Source organism: Labeo rohita, chromosome 14, assembly GCF_022985175.1.
Source record: "Labeo rohita strain BAU-BD-2019 chromosome 14, IGBB_LRoh.1.0, whole genome shotgun sequence".
Classification (NCBI taxonomy): Eukaryota; Metazoa; Chordata; class Actinopteri; order Cypriniformes; family Cyprinidae; genus Labeo; species Labeo rohita.
The window spans coordinates 30,021,395-30,041,570 of NC_066882.1; the positions used below are offsets into that span (position 1 = coordinate 30,021,395).

A 20,176-nucleotide genomic window follows, 5' to 3' on the forward strand; every position below is an offset into this window, starting at 1 on the left:
AACGTTTATAAACATTTGCCAACACAGGAGAATAGATCAGCATGTTTCTATGTGATTTATTGTACATAGCAATTTCAAAATAAAAGTTTATGAGTTTGCATGTGGCCAAATATTAAAATTAAATGGATTTAAACATCATTGAATCATGCTGTAAAGTGAAAAATCACCAGGCCACTGGCACCCTCTGCAGGTATTTGTTATAATACATAGCCTAATGTACTTAAGACGGTTATGTTCATATGTATAGGCATATTACATTATGCATTTTAACAGTGTTGTTCAATAAAACCATGTTATTACTTGGTTTTGATACTTATTTGTGCCAATTATTATTGCCTCACCATCAGTTTATATATAAATATAGTCCTACTAAAGCCTGTTTTTCGACTTATATTTGTATTACTAAAAATACCGGATTACTCAATTGTCAAAATAATCATAATATAATAATACAATTTCAAAATACAGCTGCATTGTTTTACTTTTTGTGATTTTAAAAACAAATATTTTGTCATTGACAATTTCTTAAAATAGTATTAAAAGATTGTCTAGTTTTAGTCTTGTGAGCTAAGTGTGTTGTCACACCTTCAGTGTCTATGAGTGTGATATAGCTTTCATTCTTCAGGTTAATCATCTATTAATGAAAATAAAATCAGTTTAAATAAGGAAAGCAATGACTTTGCTTTAGTATCCTTTCAAATCTTTCAAATGTTAGTTTGCACAGTCATTGCATTCTTTGCAGCTGCGGCACTTTATTTGTACAATTTAGTTTTATTAGTTTATTTATTAGAATTTGAAAGACAATAATGATATTGTTTGATAAGTGAGATCTCTGATTTTAGTCCTTGAAAACCAAAACCAAGTCCATGAAATCCTGGAATTTCATTTTGCAGTATCTGTACGAACCCTGTTTAAGTTACCAGTTCTTGGAGCATTTTAATGTTTTTGGTATTTGAACTGAAGTGTATTTTTCTGTAGTAAACTGTCTTTGTATATTTCCTATTTTATATTAATTTCCAAAGTATTTAATTTACTATTATTTTACCATATAGTTGTTTGAACAAAACAATTTCATAAATTTCAAATTTTAGATTGTAGGTCATCTAGGGGGTCATCTAAGGACAAAGCTAACCAGCAAAACTTGATATTAAAAGCATCATAATTGTTATATGTGCACCATATTGTAGTGAGTAACCTTTCTTGGTACTGCTGCTTCAAACAGCCCACCGTAAATTGTAATCTGAGCCTGTCAAGGGCTAATGGCAATGGCAGATGTTATTAGTTAGTTTAAAGGAAAATCATTTTTGAATAATGTTCTTTTTTTGTTTGCAAAATAGCAAAATAACCCTGTGTATATGTCCACCCCTGGAAAAAAGTTCTGGCTCAGGATTTTTATTTATTTATTTTTTTTATTTTATTTTATTATTTTTTTTTTTTTTGCTTTTGCTTTAACCCCTGCACATATGTTCTGGGCCTGGCCAAGTTTGCATGGATATTGAATTCAAATATTTAAAATTAAACATTTAAAATTAAACAATAGTAAAATTAAACTTACTATTGCTTGCGCGTTCTTAAAAATCAATGACTTATAAATGGACTGAAGTTATCCGGGTGTTCCGGAGTTCCGGTGGCGCTGCTCTGCGGGCGACACGGACGCACTCAGTTCTGGTGCTGGCGCTTCCGTATGAACTTCTCTCTACCAGTAAGATCAGTGGGGCTGGGGCTGGGGCTATAGTCTACTCGAGGGATGTGCTTTTGTCGTTGCGACGGTGTGGAGATGCAAGGGATATTTCTCGATCGTCTATCGAAAGTTTGCCGGAGGGTGTGAGAATTCGGTGTCTGCAGCGACCGCGGAGGAGAGGCCGGCGAGGAGGGGTGCGGCAGCGGTTGAGGAGGAGAGGCAGTCGACCCCCATTGCCATCCATGATCCTAAGTAACGCGAGGTTGCTAAGGAATAAAATGGACGAACTCCGAATTTTATCAAGAGGATGTTTCGAGTATCGTGAGTCTTGCATTATGCTTTTTACTGAGACTTGGTTACGTCCAGAGGTCCCCGATGGTTTAATTGAAATAGAGGGGTTCTCACACATTCGCTCTGATAGGAGTGTGACGTCAGGAAAAAGTAAAGGGGGTGGTCTTTGCTTGTATGTAAATGAAAAGTGGTGCAGACAGCACACTGTTCGGGAGAAAATCTGCAGCTCTGATGTAGAACTGTTATGTGTAAGTCTCAGGCCATTCTACTTACCCCGTGAGTTTGGTAACATTCTTATCTGTTCTGTTTATGTACCCCCAATGGCAACGCCTTACGGGCTGCGACACAGGTGGCAGACTGTGTTCATGAACAATTACAACGTACCCCAAATGCCCCTATTTTTATTCTGGGAGACTTCAATCATTGTGACTTAAATATTGCTTTGCCGGGTTTTGAACAGTATATTAACTGTTACACCAGGAAAAATCGGATTTTAGATAAATGCTATGGTAATTTAAAACATGCTTATACAGCCATAGCTAAACCACCCCTGTCTAATTCTGATCACAATACTGTTCATCTAATCCCTACTTACAAGATTGCCCTTAAGAGCTCTAAACCTCTGGTTAAATCTATTAATGTATGGTCAGAAGAGAGCATAGAAATGCTGAAAGGTTGTTTTCTATGCACGAACTGGGATCTATTCTCTGGGGAATCAAGCCTGGACAATGCCACAGAAGTCATCACAGATTACATCAAATACTGTGTTGATATGGTGATTCCTAAAAAGAAAGTCAAAATCTATCCTAATAATAAACCATTTGTCACAAAGGAGTTGAAGGACTGTATTAAAAAGAAACATCAAGCATTTAAGAACAAGGATTACTTACAACTCAAAACTGTACAAAAGGAGTTAAACCAGAGGCTAAAAGAGGCAAAAGAACATCATAGGGGACTGATAGAGAAAAATTTTCATACTATGAACTCTAAAAAACTATGGGACTCTATGAAAACAGCAACTAATATGAAATCAACGGAGAAGTCTTTGCATGTTACAGATGAACTGGCTAAAGCAAATGAGTTGAACTATTTCTATAAGAGATTTGATAATAATGATTTCTCTGCTGAATGTAATATGATGCTAGATAGTATGGTTATTGATGATGCTGATAGGTTGAAGATTGACCTTAAATCTATCAATAAGGTTTTTAAGCAAGTTAATGTAACTAAGGCCACAGGTCCAGATGGCATTTCTCCTTTTTTATTAAGAACTTGCGCAGGTGAACTGACATCAGCTTGGTGCCCTATTTTCCAGAGGTCATTATACTCTCACACTGTACCAGCTTTATGGAAGAAGGCGATTATTACTCCTGTTCCTAAAAAATCTTGTCCACAGGAGAATAATGATTTTAGACCTATTGCCTTGACCTCTGTTGTAATGAAGTGCATGGAAAAGCTCATTATGAGCCAATTAATAAAGGAAGTAGGTTCACAGTTGGATCCCTACCAGTTTGCCTATAAACATCAGAGAGGCACTGATGATGCAATCAACAGTTTAGTGCACCTAGTGACTAAACATCTTGAGAATCCTATGGTATATGCTGGACTGTTGTTTGTAGACTTTAGTTCAGCCTTTAATACCTTACAGCCTCATATTCTCTTGAAAACAATGCAGCGGATGAACGTCAGTCCCTCTATTATTAAGTGGCTCCATTCATTTCTGACCAATCGTAGTCAGCAAGTCAGGGTGAATAAGACGTTGTCTGAATCTACGACTATTAGCACTGGTGTCCCACAGGGGTGTGTCAGTTCTCCAGTCCTGTTTACATTATATACTAACCAATGTACATGCAGTACTGGTAATAATTATATGATTAAGTTTTCTGATGACACAGCTATTTTAGGTCTCATATCCGGAACATCAGATGTTGCTATTTATAAAGATGAGGTTCAGAATTTTGTCCAGTGGTGTGATACACATTTTCTTAGCATCAATACGAAGAAAACAGTGGAGATTATTTTTGACCCTAAATCCATTGGAGATCACTTACCATTGGTCATCAGTGGTCAGAATATAGGCCAGGTAGATTCTTATAAATATCTGGGCATTCACATTGATAATAAATTGACATGGAGTGCTCAGGTGGAAAATGTCTGTATTAGGGTCCAACAGCAACTGTATTTTCTTCGTAGGTTGAGGGTCTTTGGTGTTAACCAGAAGGTGTTGCTTCTCTTTTATCACACTGTAATCGAGAGCATTCTCCGATATGGTATTTCAGCCTGGTTTGGCAATCTTAGTGTACATCTAAAGGCCAAAATCACACGGTTAATGCAGAGAGCCATGAAAATAATGGGAGTTAAGCAGCATCCCGCACTTCAGGCTCTTTTTGAGGAAACTGTTATTAGACAGGCTCAAAAAATTGTCTCAGATCCCACTCATGTCCTCAACTCTGAGTACCAATTATTACCTTCGGGAAGGCGGTTCAGAGTTCCTCAGTGTAGACTTAACCGTTTTAAGCAATCAATCGTCCCACTGTCCATTAAATTATTAAATGATAAGTTAGCCAGAGGTACCAACAACACTAATTAGGGCCCGAGCACTGCAGTGCCAGGACCCTATTGGAATTGCTCTGTTTATTCTTCTTCTTCTTCTTCTTCTTCTCCAAAGTAAAAAGTCTTTTTGAGGGCCTAAACATGCTCGAAAACTCATGAAACTTTGCACACGCATCAGTCCTGGCGAAAATTTACATCTGATATGGTTTTCAGAAGTGGGTGTGGCAAAATGGCTCGATAGCGCCACCTATAAAATTTCAACGGAGTGCGCCTCGAGCTGTGTTTCACGTACATGTACGAAACTTGGTACACTGGTGTAGCACACCAATACCTACAAAAAAGTCTCCTGGTACAACTTCCTAAACCCAACAGGAAGTCCGTTATATTGAATTTCCTGTACGATTTTTGTGCAGTTTTTGCCATTTTCAGGCCTCGTACTTTAACGAACTCCTCCTACAGTTTTTATCCGATCATGTTCAAATTTACTGAGTGTTATCATAAGGCCCTTGCGATGTTAAATTGCGAAGCTTTTGAGTTTTCGTCGAGGGGCGTGTCCGTGGTGGCCTGACAAATTTCGACATGTCGCCATGAAAAAGGAAGTGGCTGTAACTCAGGCAAACAATGTCCGATCTGCCTCAAATTTCACAGGTGTGATAAGATTCATGTCCTGAACACATGTCAATGCCCATATTCAGTTATAGTTATAGCGCCACCTGCTGACAACAGGAAGTGACATGTTTAACACTGTTACGGACTCCTAGCAACATATTAAAAAGCATTAGCAAGTTTTAAATAGGCTAACAACATGCTACAATCATGCTACAACATGCTAGCAACACTTAGCTAAGAGCTAATGCATGCTATTAATACAAAAAAAAAAAGAAAATTGCTGTAACTCATGCACACAATGTCCAATCTGACCCAAATTTAATATTCAACATGCTACGAACATAGTAAAGCATGCTAGCAACACTTAGCTAATATGCTAAAGCATGCTAATAATACACTGAAACAGGAAGTTACTCTAACTCAGGCATACAATGTGCAATCTGACCCAAACTTAACATGTTTGATAACAGTCCTGGCCTGAACACTTTTACGTGCCAATATTCAGTTATAGTCATAGCGCCACCTACTGTTAACAGGAAGTGACATGTTTAACACTGTGATACACTATTAGCAACACACTAAAAAGCCATTGAGTGCTAAACTAGTTAAAAACACATTCAAACATGCTAGCAACACTTACATAGTGCTAAAGCATGTTGTTAAAGACATAAAACAGGAAGTTGTTGTAATTCATGTAAACAATGTCCAATCTGCCCCAAACTTCACATGTTTGATGAGAGTCCTGGCCTGAAGATATATACATGCCCATATTCAGTTATAGTCATAGCGCCACCTGCTGGCAACAAGAAGTGACATGTTTAACGGTGTTACTGACTCCTAGCAACATATTAAAAAGCGTTAGCAAGTTTTAAATAGGCTAGCATCATGTTACAATCATGTTAAAACATGCTAGCAACACTTAGCTAAGAGCTAAAGCATGATATTTATACAAAGAAAAATTGCTGTAACTCATGCATACAATGTCCAATCTGCCACAAGCTTAATATTAAACATGCTACAAACATAGTAAAGCATGCTAGCAACACTTAGCTAATATGCTAAAGCATGTTAATAATACAATGAAACAGGAAGTTACTGTAACTCAGGCATACAATGTCCAATCTGCCCCAAACTTAACATGTTTGATAAGAGTCCTGGCCTGAACACAAGCCCATGCCCATATTTAGTTATAGTCATAGCGCCACCTGCTGGCAACAGGAAGTCACATGCTTAATACTGTTATGGATGCATAGCAACATTTTAAAAAGTATCAACGAGTGGTAAATAAGGTAGCAACATGCTAGAAACATGCTAAAACATGTTAGCAACACTTAGCTAAGTGCTAAAGCATGCTCTTAATGCAATGAAACAGGAAGTTACTGTAACTCAGGCATGCAATGTCCAATCTGCCCCAAACTTAATATGTTTGATAAGAGTCCTGGTCTGAACACATTTACGTAACAATATTCAGTTATAGTCATAGCGCCACCTACTGTTAACAGGAAGTGACATGTTTAACACTGTGATACACTATTAGCAACACACTAAAAAGCCATTGAGTACTAAAGTAGTTAAAAACACACTCAAACATGCTAGCAACACTTACTTAATGCTAAAGCATGTTGTTAAAGACATAAAACAGGAAGTTTTTGTAATTCATGTAAACAATGTCCAATCTGCCCCAAACTTCACGTTTGATAAGAGTCCTGATCTGAAGATATATACATGCCCATATTCAGTTATAATTATAGCGCCACCTCCTGACAACAGGAAGTGACATGTTTAACGGTGTTACGGACTCCTAGCAACACATTAAAAAGCATTAGCAAGTTTTAAATAGGCTAGCATCATGATATAATCATGTTAAAACATGGTAGCAACACTTAGCTAAGAGTTAAAGCATGATATTAATACAAAGACAAATTGCTGTAACTCCTGCACACAATGTCCAATCTGCCCCAAACTTAATATTCAACATGCTACAAACATAGTAAAGCATGCTAGTAACACTTAGCTAATATGCTAAAGCATGCTAATACTACAATGAAACAGGAAGTTACTGTAACTCAGGCATACAATATCCAGTCTGCCCCAAACTTAACATGTTTGATAAGAGTCCTGGCCTGAACACATGCCCATGCCCATATTCAGTTATAGTCATAGCGCCACCTGCTGGCAACAGGAAGTGAGATGTTGCACTCTGTAATGAACGCAACATATTAGAAATATCAACAAGTGTTAAATAGGGTAGCAACATGCTAGAAACATGCTATAACATGTTAGCAACACTTACCTAAGTGCTAAAGCATGTTATTAATGCAATGAAACAGAAAGCTACCGTAACTCTGGCATGCAATGTCCAATCTGCCCCAAACTTAACAGGTTTGATAAGAGTCCTGGTCTGAACACATTTACGTAACAATATTCAGTTATAATCATAGCGCCACCTACTGTCTACAGGAAGTGACGTTTAACACTGTGATACACTATTAACAACACACTAAAATAAGCCACTGAGTGCTAAACTGGCTAAAAACATACTCAAACATGCTAGCAACACTTACCAAGTGCTAAAGCATATTGGTAAAGCCACGAAACAGGAAGTTGTTGCAATTCCTGCAAACAATGTCCAATCTGCCCCAAACTTCACATGTTTGATAAGAGTCCTGGTGTGAAGATATCTACATGCTCATATTCAGTTAAAGTCATAGCGCCACCTGCTGGCAACTGGAAGTGACATGTTTAACACTGTGATGGTCTATTAAAAGCACAGCAAAATATGCCATATTGTGCTAAACATGCTAGAAACACTTTCTAAGTTCTAATGCATGCTATTAATGCCAGGAAACAGGAAGTTGTTGTAACTCAGCTATACAATGTCCGATCTTCCCCAAACTTCATATGTTCGATAAGAGTCCTGGCCTGAACACATCTAAAGTCCAATATTCCGTTACAATTATAGCGCCACCAGCTGGCAACAGGAAATGACTTGTCTTACACTAACTCAAGCATACCATGTTCAATCTGCACCAAACTTCATATGTTTGATAAAAGCGCTGACCTGAAGACGTCTACATGCCAATATTCAGTTACAGGCATAGCGCCACCAGCTGGCAGCAGGAAGTTTGGCACATCTAAATGACTGATATATTCCTCCTAAATTTACTATGTTAAAAGCATAGTGCCCACTGTTCGCTGTTTCCCTTAAGCCACTGGTCGGCGGTGAGCCCGGGTGCGAGGGCCCGTTCATCGCTGCTTGCAGCTTTAATTATAATTATTATTATTATTATTTTTTATTTTTTTGAATAAAGGTGTGTTGATAATGGGTAGGGTGTAATTTAGTTGCTCACTATATATAGTGAGGTTAGTGATGGGCCACTGTATGTATGTATCACACGAATGTAATATGTTATTTGTATGAAACGGCAGATTATAATGTTCTGTGTGTGTCCAATACGAATTTCCTTCGGGACAATAAAGTTTATCTTATCTTATCTTATCTTATCTTATGTATATTCTCTTACACCTATGACTTTCATAGCAACTTTGACAAGATGTACAAACTGCGATTTTGATTGAACTGAAACTGATTGCCATACCAAGCCTGCATTCCATAGTTGAAATAAACTTCACAAAACTGCTTGGTAAAACCATAACATGATTTTCTGACTTATTCTGACCAACCTAAGTCGTCTTAAGAAATATAGTCTTCTTAAAATAGTTAATGTTAATTAATGCATTTAATGTAGTTAACAAATGGAACCTTATTGTAAAGTGTTGCCAATACAGTTATACTATATAGTATAATTATAAATTATAAGTATAAGTTTTTTTTACAGTAATAACATGAACAAATTAATCTTACTTCAACCAGTTTGGAAAAGACATAAAAATAGTTCTTGTCAACAAGCGTATATCACTGTAAAAAATGCAAATGCATATTTTCCAGTTTACAAAACTTTTTGAATATCAAACAAATGTTCTTTTCTTGAAACGACATAAAACCCCTTGTCAGACCAACAAAATTACCCCAAATGTTGTTCCAACTCAAACACAGTTGTCTGAACAAAGAATTTAATATTGTTGAAATGTTAAGGCTTTGTGAGTTTCCAGCATGCATTGCAGCATGAATAAATTATGCAGTTACTGTTACAAGATTAATGTTTTGCTGTTTTCTGACCTAATTTAAACTTTTTGTTGTTGTTTTGTCATTATTGTTAGTTATTTGATTGCAACCGTTCTTAAGGTTTGTGTGGCTAGTTTTGAGACCTGTTTATATCTGTTTGCTGGACATCTTAGTCTTGTAAAACGTTTTACAAACAAAGACAATGTTGTCTACATATTAGACTAAGTTATCCATTAAGGTTTCTATAACAATTTTGTCATTTTATAAATTTAAAAAGAAATGATGCATAAAAAAATGTATTACCTCAGTAATTGTTGTTTCAGTTGCTGTGACAAGACTTTTTTCTATTCGCAAAATAAGACAATCAGCATTGCATGAACGAACACATTTATGTTGGCTAAACAAAGTATATTTACTTAGAAAACTAAAAAACAATCAAAACTTCAAGTTGCCTTTTTTTTTTTTTTAAGTTTTCTCAAATATTTATTTTTTACAGTGTACATACAGGCTAAATTAAATGCAAGTGGTCTAAAAAAAAAAAACCCACAATATTATCCAGTTCAAGAATAAAATGGCTTTATATTGAAACAATGCAAGAAGGACAGCCGTACAAGCCGTGGTGCTACTGGACTTTAGACTTATACATATAAACTTATAATGAATTAAATTACTCTGTTTAATTCCACATTACATGTACACACTGTTTTTTCTTGAATTATTATTGGTTGATATGACTGATCATAATTATTATTGGTCGATATGATCGATCATATTTGATTGAAAAACAGCTATGACGTGCATTTTATATTTAATATTTATTTAATATTTATTTGTGAATTATATTATGTCATGTTTATCAAAATAAAACAGAAAAATATTTTATTGATATTTAAATAGTATAAGCTTATGGTAAACTTTATTCTTGTACATACGGGCGCTGTATTGAGCAGTACATAAATTATTAAATTAAAAGGCTTTGTTACCACATGTAAATGTCTAAAATGTTTGTTTATTTGAGAAATATATCTAACTAACTTTAATTAACTTCAATAAAGACAGCAAACAGTGTTTTCAAATCCTCCCTCAACTTCAAGCGGCGAATCTCACCACAATCTCTGGACGAACTCCATGCTGGTAGCGATAGCTCTTTACTATGCTGGCTGAAGTAAGAACACCCTGCTTGGCGTCAAAACGAAAGTCTTGTGGGTCTGTTAATTTATGGTTAATGCACGCTCAAGTAGTTAATTGTTTCCGACAGCACAGACTAGTGGTTGAAGTAGTCGATCACTCGACTACTCGACGAGTCTGTGCAAGCCCTACGCTTGGCTCTTAGCTCCCTCGTCTCTACTATGGCCCATCATCCCACCAGGCTCCTTTGTCCCACCGGCTCCACCTTGGTCAGCCATCGACCATCCTCAGCATTCCACTCCTCTGGTTCTGTCAGGCTCCTCTTTCCCTCCGGTTTCACCTTTGTCCTCAGTTGCTCCGGCTTCCGGAACCATGTCTTGGGTCGCTGGAGTCTGCTGCTCAATCAGGGTCCTCCAAATCCTTAGTGTCGCCCAGGTTACATGTCTGCTCAGCCTAGTCTGGGTCTCCATCACTAGTGTCATCACAGGAGCTTGAATCTCTGGTTCCACCTCCCAGGCCTCCTCCACCATGGCTGCTCTTTCCAGCGAGGAGCGTCTTCTAATCGGCTCTTCCTCCTCAAGTCATTCATCCACCCTCAGTGACTTCCAGCTTTTCCCTGGCTCCTTCCTTCTTTAGTGTTTTTTTTGGTCCTGCTTGCTCCATTCTACATCCCTTCTCCACTCCTGTCTTGTGTCCGCCCTACTTTACTGCCATCTTTTTGCCCACTCCTATCCTCAGACTCTGTATGTTCGCCATCCCTTCGCCCACTTCTGCCTTAGTTCATGGACTTTCTGTTGGAGACTTTAATACACCTTCAAAATAAAATATTTTGATAATGAAGTATTTAAAAAAAAAAATAATTGTAGTGATCTTAAATGGCCAATTCTACATAAAATGAAGGATATTCAGTTTAGAATTATTTACATTGTTTATCCAGCTTCTTTTACGATTTCTTTGAACATTTATTTTTTTCTTGTCCAGTCACATTGCAATTCTGGCAGGATCTTTACAGCTGGCTAAATATTGATACTGATATTCTTTCACTTAATATGTTTCAGGTGTTGGTTTATGCAGGTTATGGTTTTTTGAAAAAGATGTCATTGATGGTAAAAATTGTTACAGTGGGTAAATATCATATACACAAAAGTAAATGGAATAACAGTAAATAGTAAATAGTTAATAGTAAATAGTAAAAAATACACAGAATCTTTAAAACAGTTATCCAAAGATAATCAACCCCTTTGGCGAATTGTATAAAACCATATATGAATCTCTTTCCTTTTTTAAAGAATGGTAAGATTTTGTATATTTCATTTATTTATTTTTTTCCATGAACCCCCCTGAAATGTTTAAAAATATTTGAGTTGTGTAATTAATATTGTTCAATTTAAAAAAAAAAAAAAAAAAAAATTCTATTGGTGCAATAGCGTGCCTTTCCAGAGGGGGGCGATCTGTCACAGTTTAGTTCTGTTTTAGTTTTGTTTTTGTCCTGTGACCTAGTTTGTCTTGTGTTCCTATTGATTTGCACACCTGTTTTTGGTTTTGAGTTGATTACCCGTGTATTTCTAGCCCGCTGTGTCTTTAGTTGGTGTTGGTGGGTCTGATCACTAAATACTGGTTGTGTATATCCCTTTTCGCTGTAATTCATTAAATGTGTTTTAAAATTGTTATCTCTCCTGGTCATGCCTTCTCTCTCCACACATACCGTGACACTTATTCCTTGATGTTTTGTTTTTAACTCCATAAACTCATGAAGCTATTTTAATAAGGTCACTTTTTGGACGAAGTGTTTGTATCAGAACAGAATCCTCAGTACGATGCCTTCTGAGTCACAAACAAGTCTACCTGAGCCTGGCCAAAAACTCTCCAGATCTTCTTCACCACCTCGGGGTGAAGCCTCCATTCCCCGGGCCTCGGCCCCAGCCTCAACAGGATGTCTGCTCCCATATTGCCCATGGATGCGAGAGGAGTTTCCCCTGGGACCACATAAGGATTTGGTGCACCAGCCTGTAAAAAGGGCGTGAACGCATACTTCCCTGGTGGAGACCACCACTGTCTTGTCGGTGCGGACCAACACATGCTAATCTCTTAGGTATGGGAGGAAGTGTTTCGATGTTAGAAACACGGCCAGCATCTCCAGGCAGTTGATGTGCAACGTGAGATGGGGACCTCTCCACAGACTGCGGTCCAAGCAGCAACTCATGACCGCTCCCCAGCCGATGAGGGACACATCCGTTGCTAGTGTTACGCAGCAACAAGGAGCTCCTAGCACCGGGACCTGAGTTAAGAACCAAGATTTATTCCACATGTCTAGGCACGAAGGCATCGCCGCATGACCTTGATCATGCGTAATGGGTTTCCCCTCAGAGATAACCCCTTGGTCTTGAACCACCACTGTAGGGGTCTCATGTACAGCAGGCCAAAAGGTATCACGTTGGACACAGCTGCCATCAGACCCAGCAGTTTTTGAAACTGCTTCACAGTGAGTGACCGGCCTTCTCACGACTGCAGTGAGGATCGACTCAATCCGAGCAGGAGACAACTGTGCCTGCATTGTGGTCGAATCCCACACATAAGTGGTCCTCTGTGATGGTATATCAACCAGTCATCAATAGAATTCAGTATGCGGATGCCCTGGTGTCACAGAGAAGCGGGAGCTGCATCCACACACTTCGTGAAAGTGCAGGATGCCGTAAGGAAGAACCCGATATTGGCAAATATCGCCCCTGAAAGCAAAACTCAGGAACTTACTGTGTTCGAGAAGGATGGAGACATGAATGTATGCGTCCTTCATATCTATCATGACAAACCAGTCTTAGACCTGATTTGAGACATGACTTGCTTTGAGAGTTAGCATCCTGAACTTCAGTCACATGACTGAGCATTTCAGCTGACGCAAGTCTAAAATAGGAAGCAAGCCCCCATCTTTCTTTGGAACACTGAACCTCTATGGTCTCCTTCCACAAGACAGTATTTACTTCTTGTTCCATTGCCAGAGCCTGTTTGAGACCCACCAGAGTGGAAAAGATCCCGCTGAAATGGGTCGGAGGAGACCTGAACTGAATGCAGTAGCCCCTTTTCTACAGTATGAAGGACCCATTGAGACACATTTGGCGGAAGCTTCCATGCTACCAAATAGTCTACTAAGTGAATCAGTCTCTCAAGACTGACCTCTGGTGTAGGAAGAGCAGCTAGCTCGGTGCCCTGAGCGGCGAACCAGCAGGGGACAACCAAGCTAACTGTTCTAGAGACCTCCATTAGGGTGGCGTGCCCCCCAGCACCACTAAGTTCCTGGGCGGTGGTTGGCAAGGCTGGCAGATTAATCTCCTGACGGCACTGAGGAGAGACGGGCACCATATGATGAGGTGTGTTCCGTTTTTTCTCAGTAGGGAAAAAGTAAGTGCCAGCCTTACCTGCTGCCATATACCCCTTGCCTACCAGCGCTGATGTGGTCTGCAGCGGCTTGGGGGGCAATGCCGGAGCCTTCAGGGACGATGCTGTGCTGGGGGACAGATAGCCCACGACCGTCTGTTTCACTCAAGGTATTGCCTTGTAGCTATGATCTGACAGCCCCGCCACGTTGGCATAATGAAGTGCACGGGGCACAAACTAGCTAAATATTTCCACACATGCTAGGGTAACCAAATTTATGGTGTTTACTAGTTGCCATGGCAACACTATACAGAGAAAAATTGCGCCAAAATCCAAAAGCTTTTTGAAGATATCGCTGAATATTTATTTTACTATAGTAACAGTACATTTCTGGCTGAAGTAAATTTTTAAATCTCAGTTTTTAGTATTCATTTAAAATGAGACAAATCTGACTTATCTCCAGAAATATCCCTTGACAAATCAATTTACTGTCCAACTCAATCTCTTGTTTTGTTTAGTTTCTTCTGCTGGATGGATTTACAGCAAACTCAAGCCATATTTACATTTATGAGGGATACTCTGGGCTTTGTAATTGGTTTGTTTGTTAGGTGGCCTGTATTTTTAGTGTCTGTGTGTTTCTTGTGGTGAGACCACAGGCCACACTTTCACTGACACACATCTCATCACTTTAAGACAAACACAAAGTGTTGGCCAGCTCACTCTTCTATGTTTTTGTGCCTGTTGTTCTTTTTCCTCTTCTTTAAGAGGCCTTATGACATTTTGATAAGTGCAGTAAGCAGTGAATTTGATCTGAGTCTGTACAATATGTGTTAGCATGGTAACGGGGTTTGATAAACAGTGCAATTATAACAAGGCTGTTCTATTATGCCCTTGTCCATTTATAAATTTGTATTTTACATTTGGTCCCTTCAACAAGCTACACAGAATGTTAGTCTCTCTCTCTCTCTCTCTCTCTCTCTCTCTCTCTTAAACAAAACAAATAAGTTCAGAAATTAAGAAATGAATGTGTAATAAAATGGATTGACACAGGGAAAAAGTATTAAACATGAAGAAAGGGAGGTGCAAAAAGGCATGGAAAGCTAAGACACCAGCTGAAATCTATCAGTAATTAGAAAGCAATCGTGCCTTTTGTCAGTGGAAAATAATATTAGCTGGTTCAGTCCCAACATCTACAGTACCAGGATGATGAAGAGGAGACAAGGGTGGACATTTCAGCAAGACAATGATCCCAAACACAGCCAAGGAAATTCTCAGTTGGTTTCAGAAAAAGAAAATAAAGCTGCTAGAATGGTCAAGCCAATCACCTGACTTCAAAAGTATACAAAGTATTACATACATTTCAGTTGTTCAATACTTTTCCCCCCTATCATTCCATTTTATTACACATAACTTAATTTCTGAAATTATTTGTTTTGTTTTATTTGTATGTGTGGATTGCTTGGGTTGTTATCAACATCTGGTGAAAATTTCATGTCAACAGCACCTTAAGAAATACATTTACAAGGAAAAATGGTAACATGTTCAATACTTATTTTAGCGCTGTATATATATATATTGTTTTGGTCTATCTGTTGGTCACCAGTGTCCTCTTAAATCACTGCCTATGTGCTCTCTTGTCTTTTCATTTTTTTAGATTTAGCCACTCATCTAGTGTGTTTGATGATCCAGAGTAAGTCTCTTTGACACACTGCACTGTAAAAAACACGCTTGTGGGGGTGCTTTTTTTGCCACATACAGTACAGTGCCTAATATCTGCATGTGCCAAGCTGTGCATTCATCACTTTGTTTTGGTACACTAACATTTACACTAACATTAGGATACATACATTTAAGAATGTATGTTTAGTACATTTAAAGCTAAACAGTATTTTTTTATATAATGAAAAATGTGTTTTCCACCATACAGTGTGTACACGTTTGGCCTTTTTTCTTTGGATGCATTGCTTATGGGCAGCACAACCTATGTATTTCTAAATGTTCTTTGACTCACTGGCCGTGCTTTTTACTGGTTGCTTCATAATAATTGCACTTGCTCTTCAAAGTTGACTGCTGTGAACTAGTTTATTCAATTTTATAAATGACCAGTAATTTAATGAGATTAAATCTCTCCTAACAGGAGTGTGAGCATGATTGACATGAGATGTGACGAAGACTCTATGGTGCCGCCCCATAGTCAAGTTCGACATGAGCTCATGCACAACCAGTACAACAAGCTAAAAGAGGAAGAAGACCATTGGCAGGACGTAAGTGTATTTCGTTACTAGTACTGTTTTTTTTTTGTTGGCTCCAGCATATGGATTAAAATGTGTCTGTAATATGTTGTGTTTCAGGACTTGGCCAAATGGAAGAGTCGCAGAAGGAGTGTGTCTCAGGATCTGATCAAGAAAGAAGAGGAGAGAAAGATGATGGAGAGACTGTTGAGTGGAGATGGAGGATCACAAAGAAGGAAAAGTATCAAGACATACCGAGAAATAGTGGAAGAGAAGTATGTCTGCCATTTCCACCTACCCTTTCAACTTTTGTTTTTGACACTTTTTATTACAGCCCAACAGTACAAGTGTCACTGGGTCAAGCAAAATAAAAAAATAAGCAAAAATGTTTATTACTGAATGTCAGTACAATAGTACTATTTCGGTAACACTTTATAATAACGTTCAGTTGTAAGTCATTTATAAGTTATTAGTTAATGATGAAATATTTACAAAACATTGACAAATGATTAATAAGTGATATGCTAACAATTTGTGTATGTTTTAATTCATTTACAAGTCAATTACAAGTTAATTTACAAGTAATTAGTTAATGATGAACAAATCATTTACAAAACATGACTATGTGTTTATAAATGATTAATAAGTGATATGTTGAAAAGCATCAAAATGCAATTATTCTAAAACTATTTTCTTTTTTAAATAATAATAAATTATTTGCTGTCAAATGAATAACCGTGTAAACCCTTCTCTCATCAGCACAGACTTGTGTTCTGTGTGGATTGTGTGGGATCTAGTGATAATGTGAACCAGTTTTACCCTCCACTGAAGATCAAATCAGGTCCACAGCGCTAAAATACTACATATGTTTACCATCTTTACCCTCACCAGTCAGCCCTTACATTGCAGTACACACAACAAATATTCAAAACCTGTTGTGTAATCACATGAATAAATTGTTTACAAATATTTCTGCATCCCCTAATCTAAAGTGTAAACTATTCATCAGTTGTAAATGTTTTACAAACTTACAAACTTTACAAAAGTTACAGGTTGTGTGGGTATACACACTGGTGGGGAAAGATCTACGAATGATGAGTAAAACATTTACAACTGATGAATTGTTTACACTTTAGATTAGGGGATGCAGAAAGATTTGTAAATGATTTATTCATGATGTGATCTTCAATGGAGGGTAAACATTTCAATGACTGACATTTCAATTGTTTATAATTGATTAATAATATATTAACTAGTAACTTATTAACCATTGACTAAGGATCTGTTTGGTTATTTCATGATATGCTATTTTTTTTAAGATAACTTATGACAGATTTGTAAATCGTTAGCATATTACTTAATCATTTGTAGTCATGTTTTGTAAATTATTAGTTCATCTCATCACTTGTAAATGATTTATAACTTAATGCTACAAAGCATAGATAGAAATACTAACATATCACTTATTAATCGTTTATGAATGCATAGTCATGTTTTGTAAATGATTAGTTAATTATTAACTAATTACTTGTAAATTACTTGTAAATGAATTAACAAAACATACACAAATTGTTAGCATATCACTTAGTAATCTTTTATAAATGTTTATAATCTTTTATAAATGATTATTTCATAATTAACTAATTGCTTATCAATGACTTACAACTGAACGTTATTATAAAGCGTTACCACTATTTCTCTTTGTCCAATAGGGAGCGTCGTGAACAGGAGCTGCATGAAGCATACCGGAATGCCCGCACACCAGAGGAAGCAGCTTCTGTGCTGCAGCGTTATGCCCAGCGTTTCACCATCAGTGAGGCCATTATTGAACGCCTCAAACTCCCTAAGCTGCTGGAGAGGAGTGTGTCGGCTGACTCCTCTCATCACTCATCTCTCCCAGTCTCTTCAGACATCCCCTTTTTTTTCAGTGATTCCTCAAACCCACTGCAGTACCTGAGGAAGCAGTCACTTCCCTTGGCCAAATTTACATCCACGATCGAAACACGGGTGATGGGATACAGCACAGAGCATAGATTTGTGGGAGATGTGACAGCGCCCTCACTGGGTCCAAAACCTGACAGCAGTGTCATTGTTGAAATGAGAACAGCTAAGGTACAAACAGCTCAAGATTTAACATTTCTCTTTGCAGTGTTTTCTTTTTAAGACAATATCTATATTTTATGGTTAATCTGAGCTACGGTATCCACATTAACATTCAAAATACTGCAGCCCTGCAGAGTCCAGCTTTAAACCCTAATCAAACACACCTGAACAAGCTAATTAATGTCTTCAGGATTACTAAGGATATAGGCAGGTGAGTTGTTGTTGTTGTTGTGGTCCCCCCCACTTTTTCCCTCTCTAAGGTTTGGTGCTGAACTCTGCAGGACTGCTGCTCTCTAGGACCAAACTGTGGAAGTGTAGTGTTTTCAGATTGCATCAACAGTGGCAGATGTTGCCCTCTGGTGGCTGGAATGAGTTAAAGTGGGCATGTGTTGAATAGGTGCTAGTGTTCAGAAGGTATGAGTGTGTTTGTGTGTGAGTGTGTGTGCTAGTGAATGGGTTCTTTCTGTGAAAGAATGTCCATACAAGACAAAAACACTCACACAGAGCAAATCTGTCCATTTGAAACATACACACACATTAGTTTTTTTTTTGTTTGTTTTGTTTTTTGTTTTGTTTTTTTCTGTCATGGCAGGGACTTTCCATTGACTTATTTTATATAATGGGCTAATGATCATATAAACATATTCCTTTACCCCTAATATTCCCTACCTGTTTACAGTTTACACACTATTCAGTATGTTTACTAAGCAGACTTCTTGCGAGAACTGTTGAATGGCAAATCCTGACCCATAGAACACAGTAGTTTAAAAAAAAAAAAAAAATATATATATATATATATATATATATATATATATATAAGGGTTATGTTATAAGGGTATTCTTAAGGCATTATAATAAATGCATAATGCATTATAAAAAAAAACTTTGTAATATGCTATATAATCATTATTATTTACATAATTATTTATAACACACAATGAACACCATATTAAATCTACATCTTGTGAGTGGTTAGGTGTGTGTATATATATATATATATATATATACAGTATATATATACCGTATATATATACCGACTGATACCAACTGATGTCTCTATATATATATAAGGTTATATTTTATTTTGATGGTCCCCTTAGTCTATTGACTATAAGCAACACTCATTAGAGTATTAGGAGACTTAGGTTAAAGTTAAGGTAGGTAAAAGGTTCACATACTTGCAAAGTTACTTATAATCAGTTTGTCTGCTGGGGAACCATCAAAATAAAGTGTTAGCATAAATTTAGCAAGCATATTAGCAAATTTATCAGTTGCAGAGTTACTTATCAACAGCTGTCTAAAGGTTACCATCATAATCAAACTGATATTACAATAAAAATAGTTCAAAGAAAATGTGTCATATTATACATTCATCTGATCTGATACCTGATCATATGGCTGTTTGAGAAAAAATATATATATTATTATTATTATTGTTGTTATTATTACTTATAAGTGGTCTTTGTCTGCTTTAAGTAAAGTAACACAAGTAACATGGCAAAATATGAGACTTATAATATGTTATAGCTATGAGAAGTATAATGGATGCAAGTGGATGCAACATGTTCATTGTGTTATAAATCATCATACTCTTAAAAGCTATAACCACAAATAAGTAAATATTATAATACATTAAAACTGTTCTTATGAATACTCATGAGATGATACAGCATATTATACGTTTTTTTTATAATGCATTATGCATTCATTATAATGCCTTAGGAATACCCTTATAATGTATTATAAATACGGGCTTCATACCTTTTTTGCATATATCAAACATAAATCAATTAAAAAGCAATAAAAAAAGCAATAAAAGCAATATAGGGCTTATGTTGAAACAAAATGGCAACATAACAAAGTGGCTCATGCAGCAGTCATCTTTAAAGTATAGTTTTAGCAGTGTGGATGTAGCATCACACCACAATAAAAAAGTTTCAGTCACTCATGCCATTATAGAAATGCATTATATGTAGTCAGCCTTAATTTATTTATTTAAAGTGTCCGAAATTATAAACAGCATCAAGATAAAATGAGTAGAATCAGAGTGGTCATGTGCTCTCAATGTAATAGTCATCAGGT

The 20,176-nt window shown here is 37.1% G+C and overlaps 1 protein-coding gene across 1 annotated transcript in view; it reads left to right on the forward strand.

The window, feature by feature from the left end:
• limch1b (LIM and calponin homology domains 1b) overlaps positions 1–20,176 on the forward strand; it is a 120,591-nt gene that overhangs the window by 61,916 nt on the left and 38,499 nt on the right. The window contains exons 8-11 of the mRNA XM_051127476.1: positions 15,415–15,450; positions 15,898–16,024; positions 16,112–16,266; positions 17,704–18,103. Coding sequence (XP_050983433.1) covers positions 15,415–15,450; positions 15,898–16,024; positions 16,112–16,266; positions 17,704–18,103 — 718 coding nt within the window. The remainder of the gene's footprint in view (positions 1–15,414; positions 15,451–15,897; positions 16,025–16,111; positions 16,267–17,703; positions 18,104–20,176) is intronic.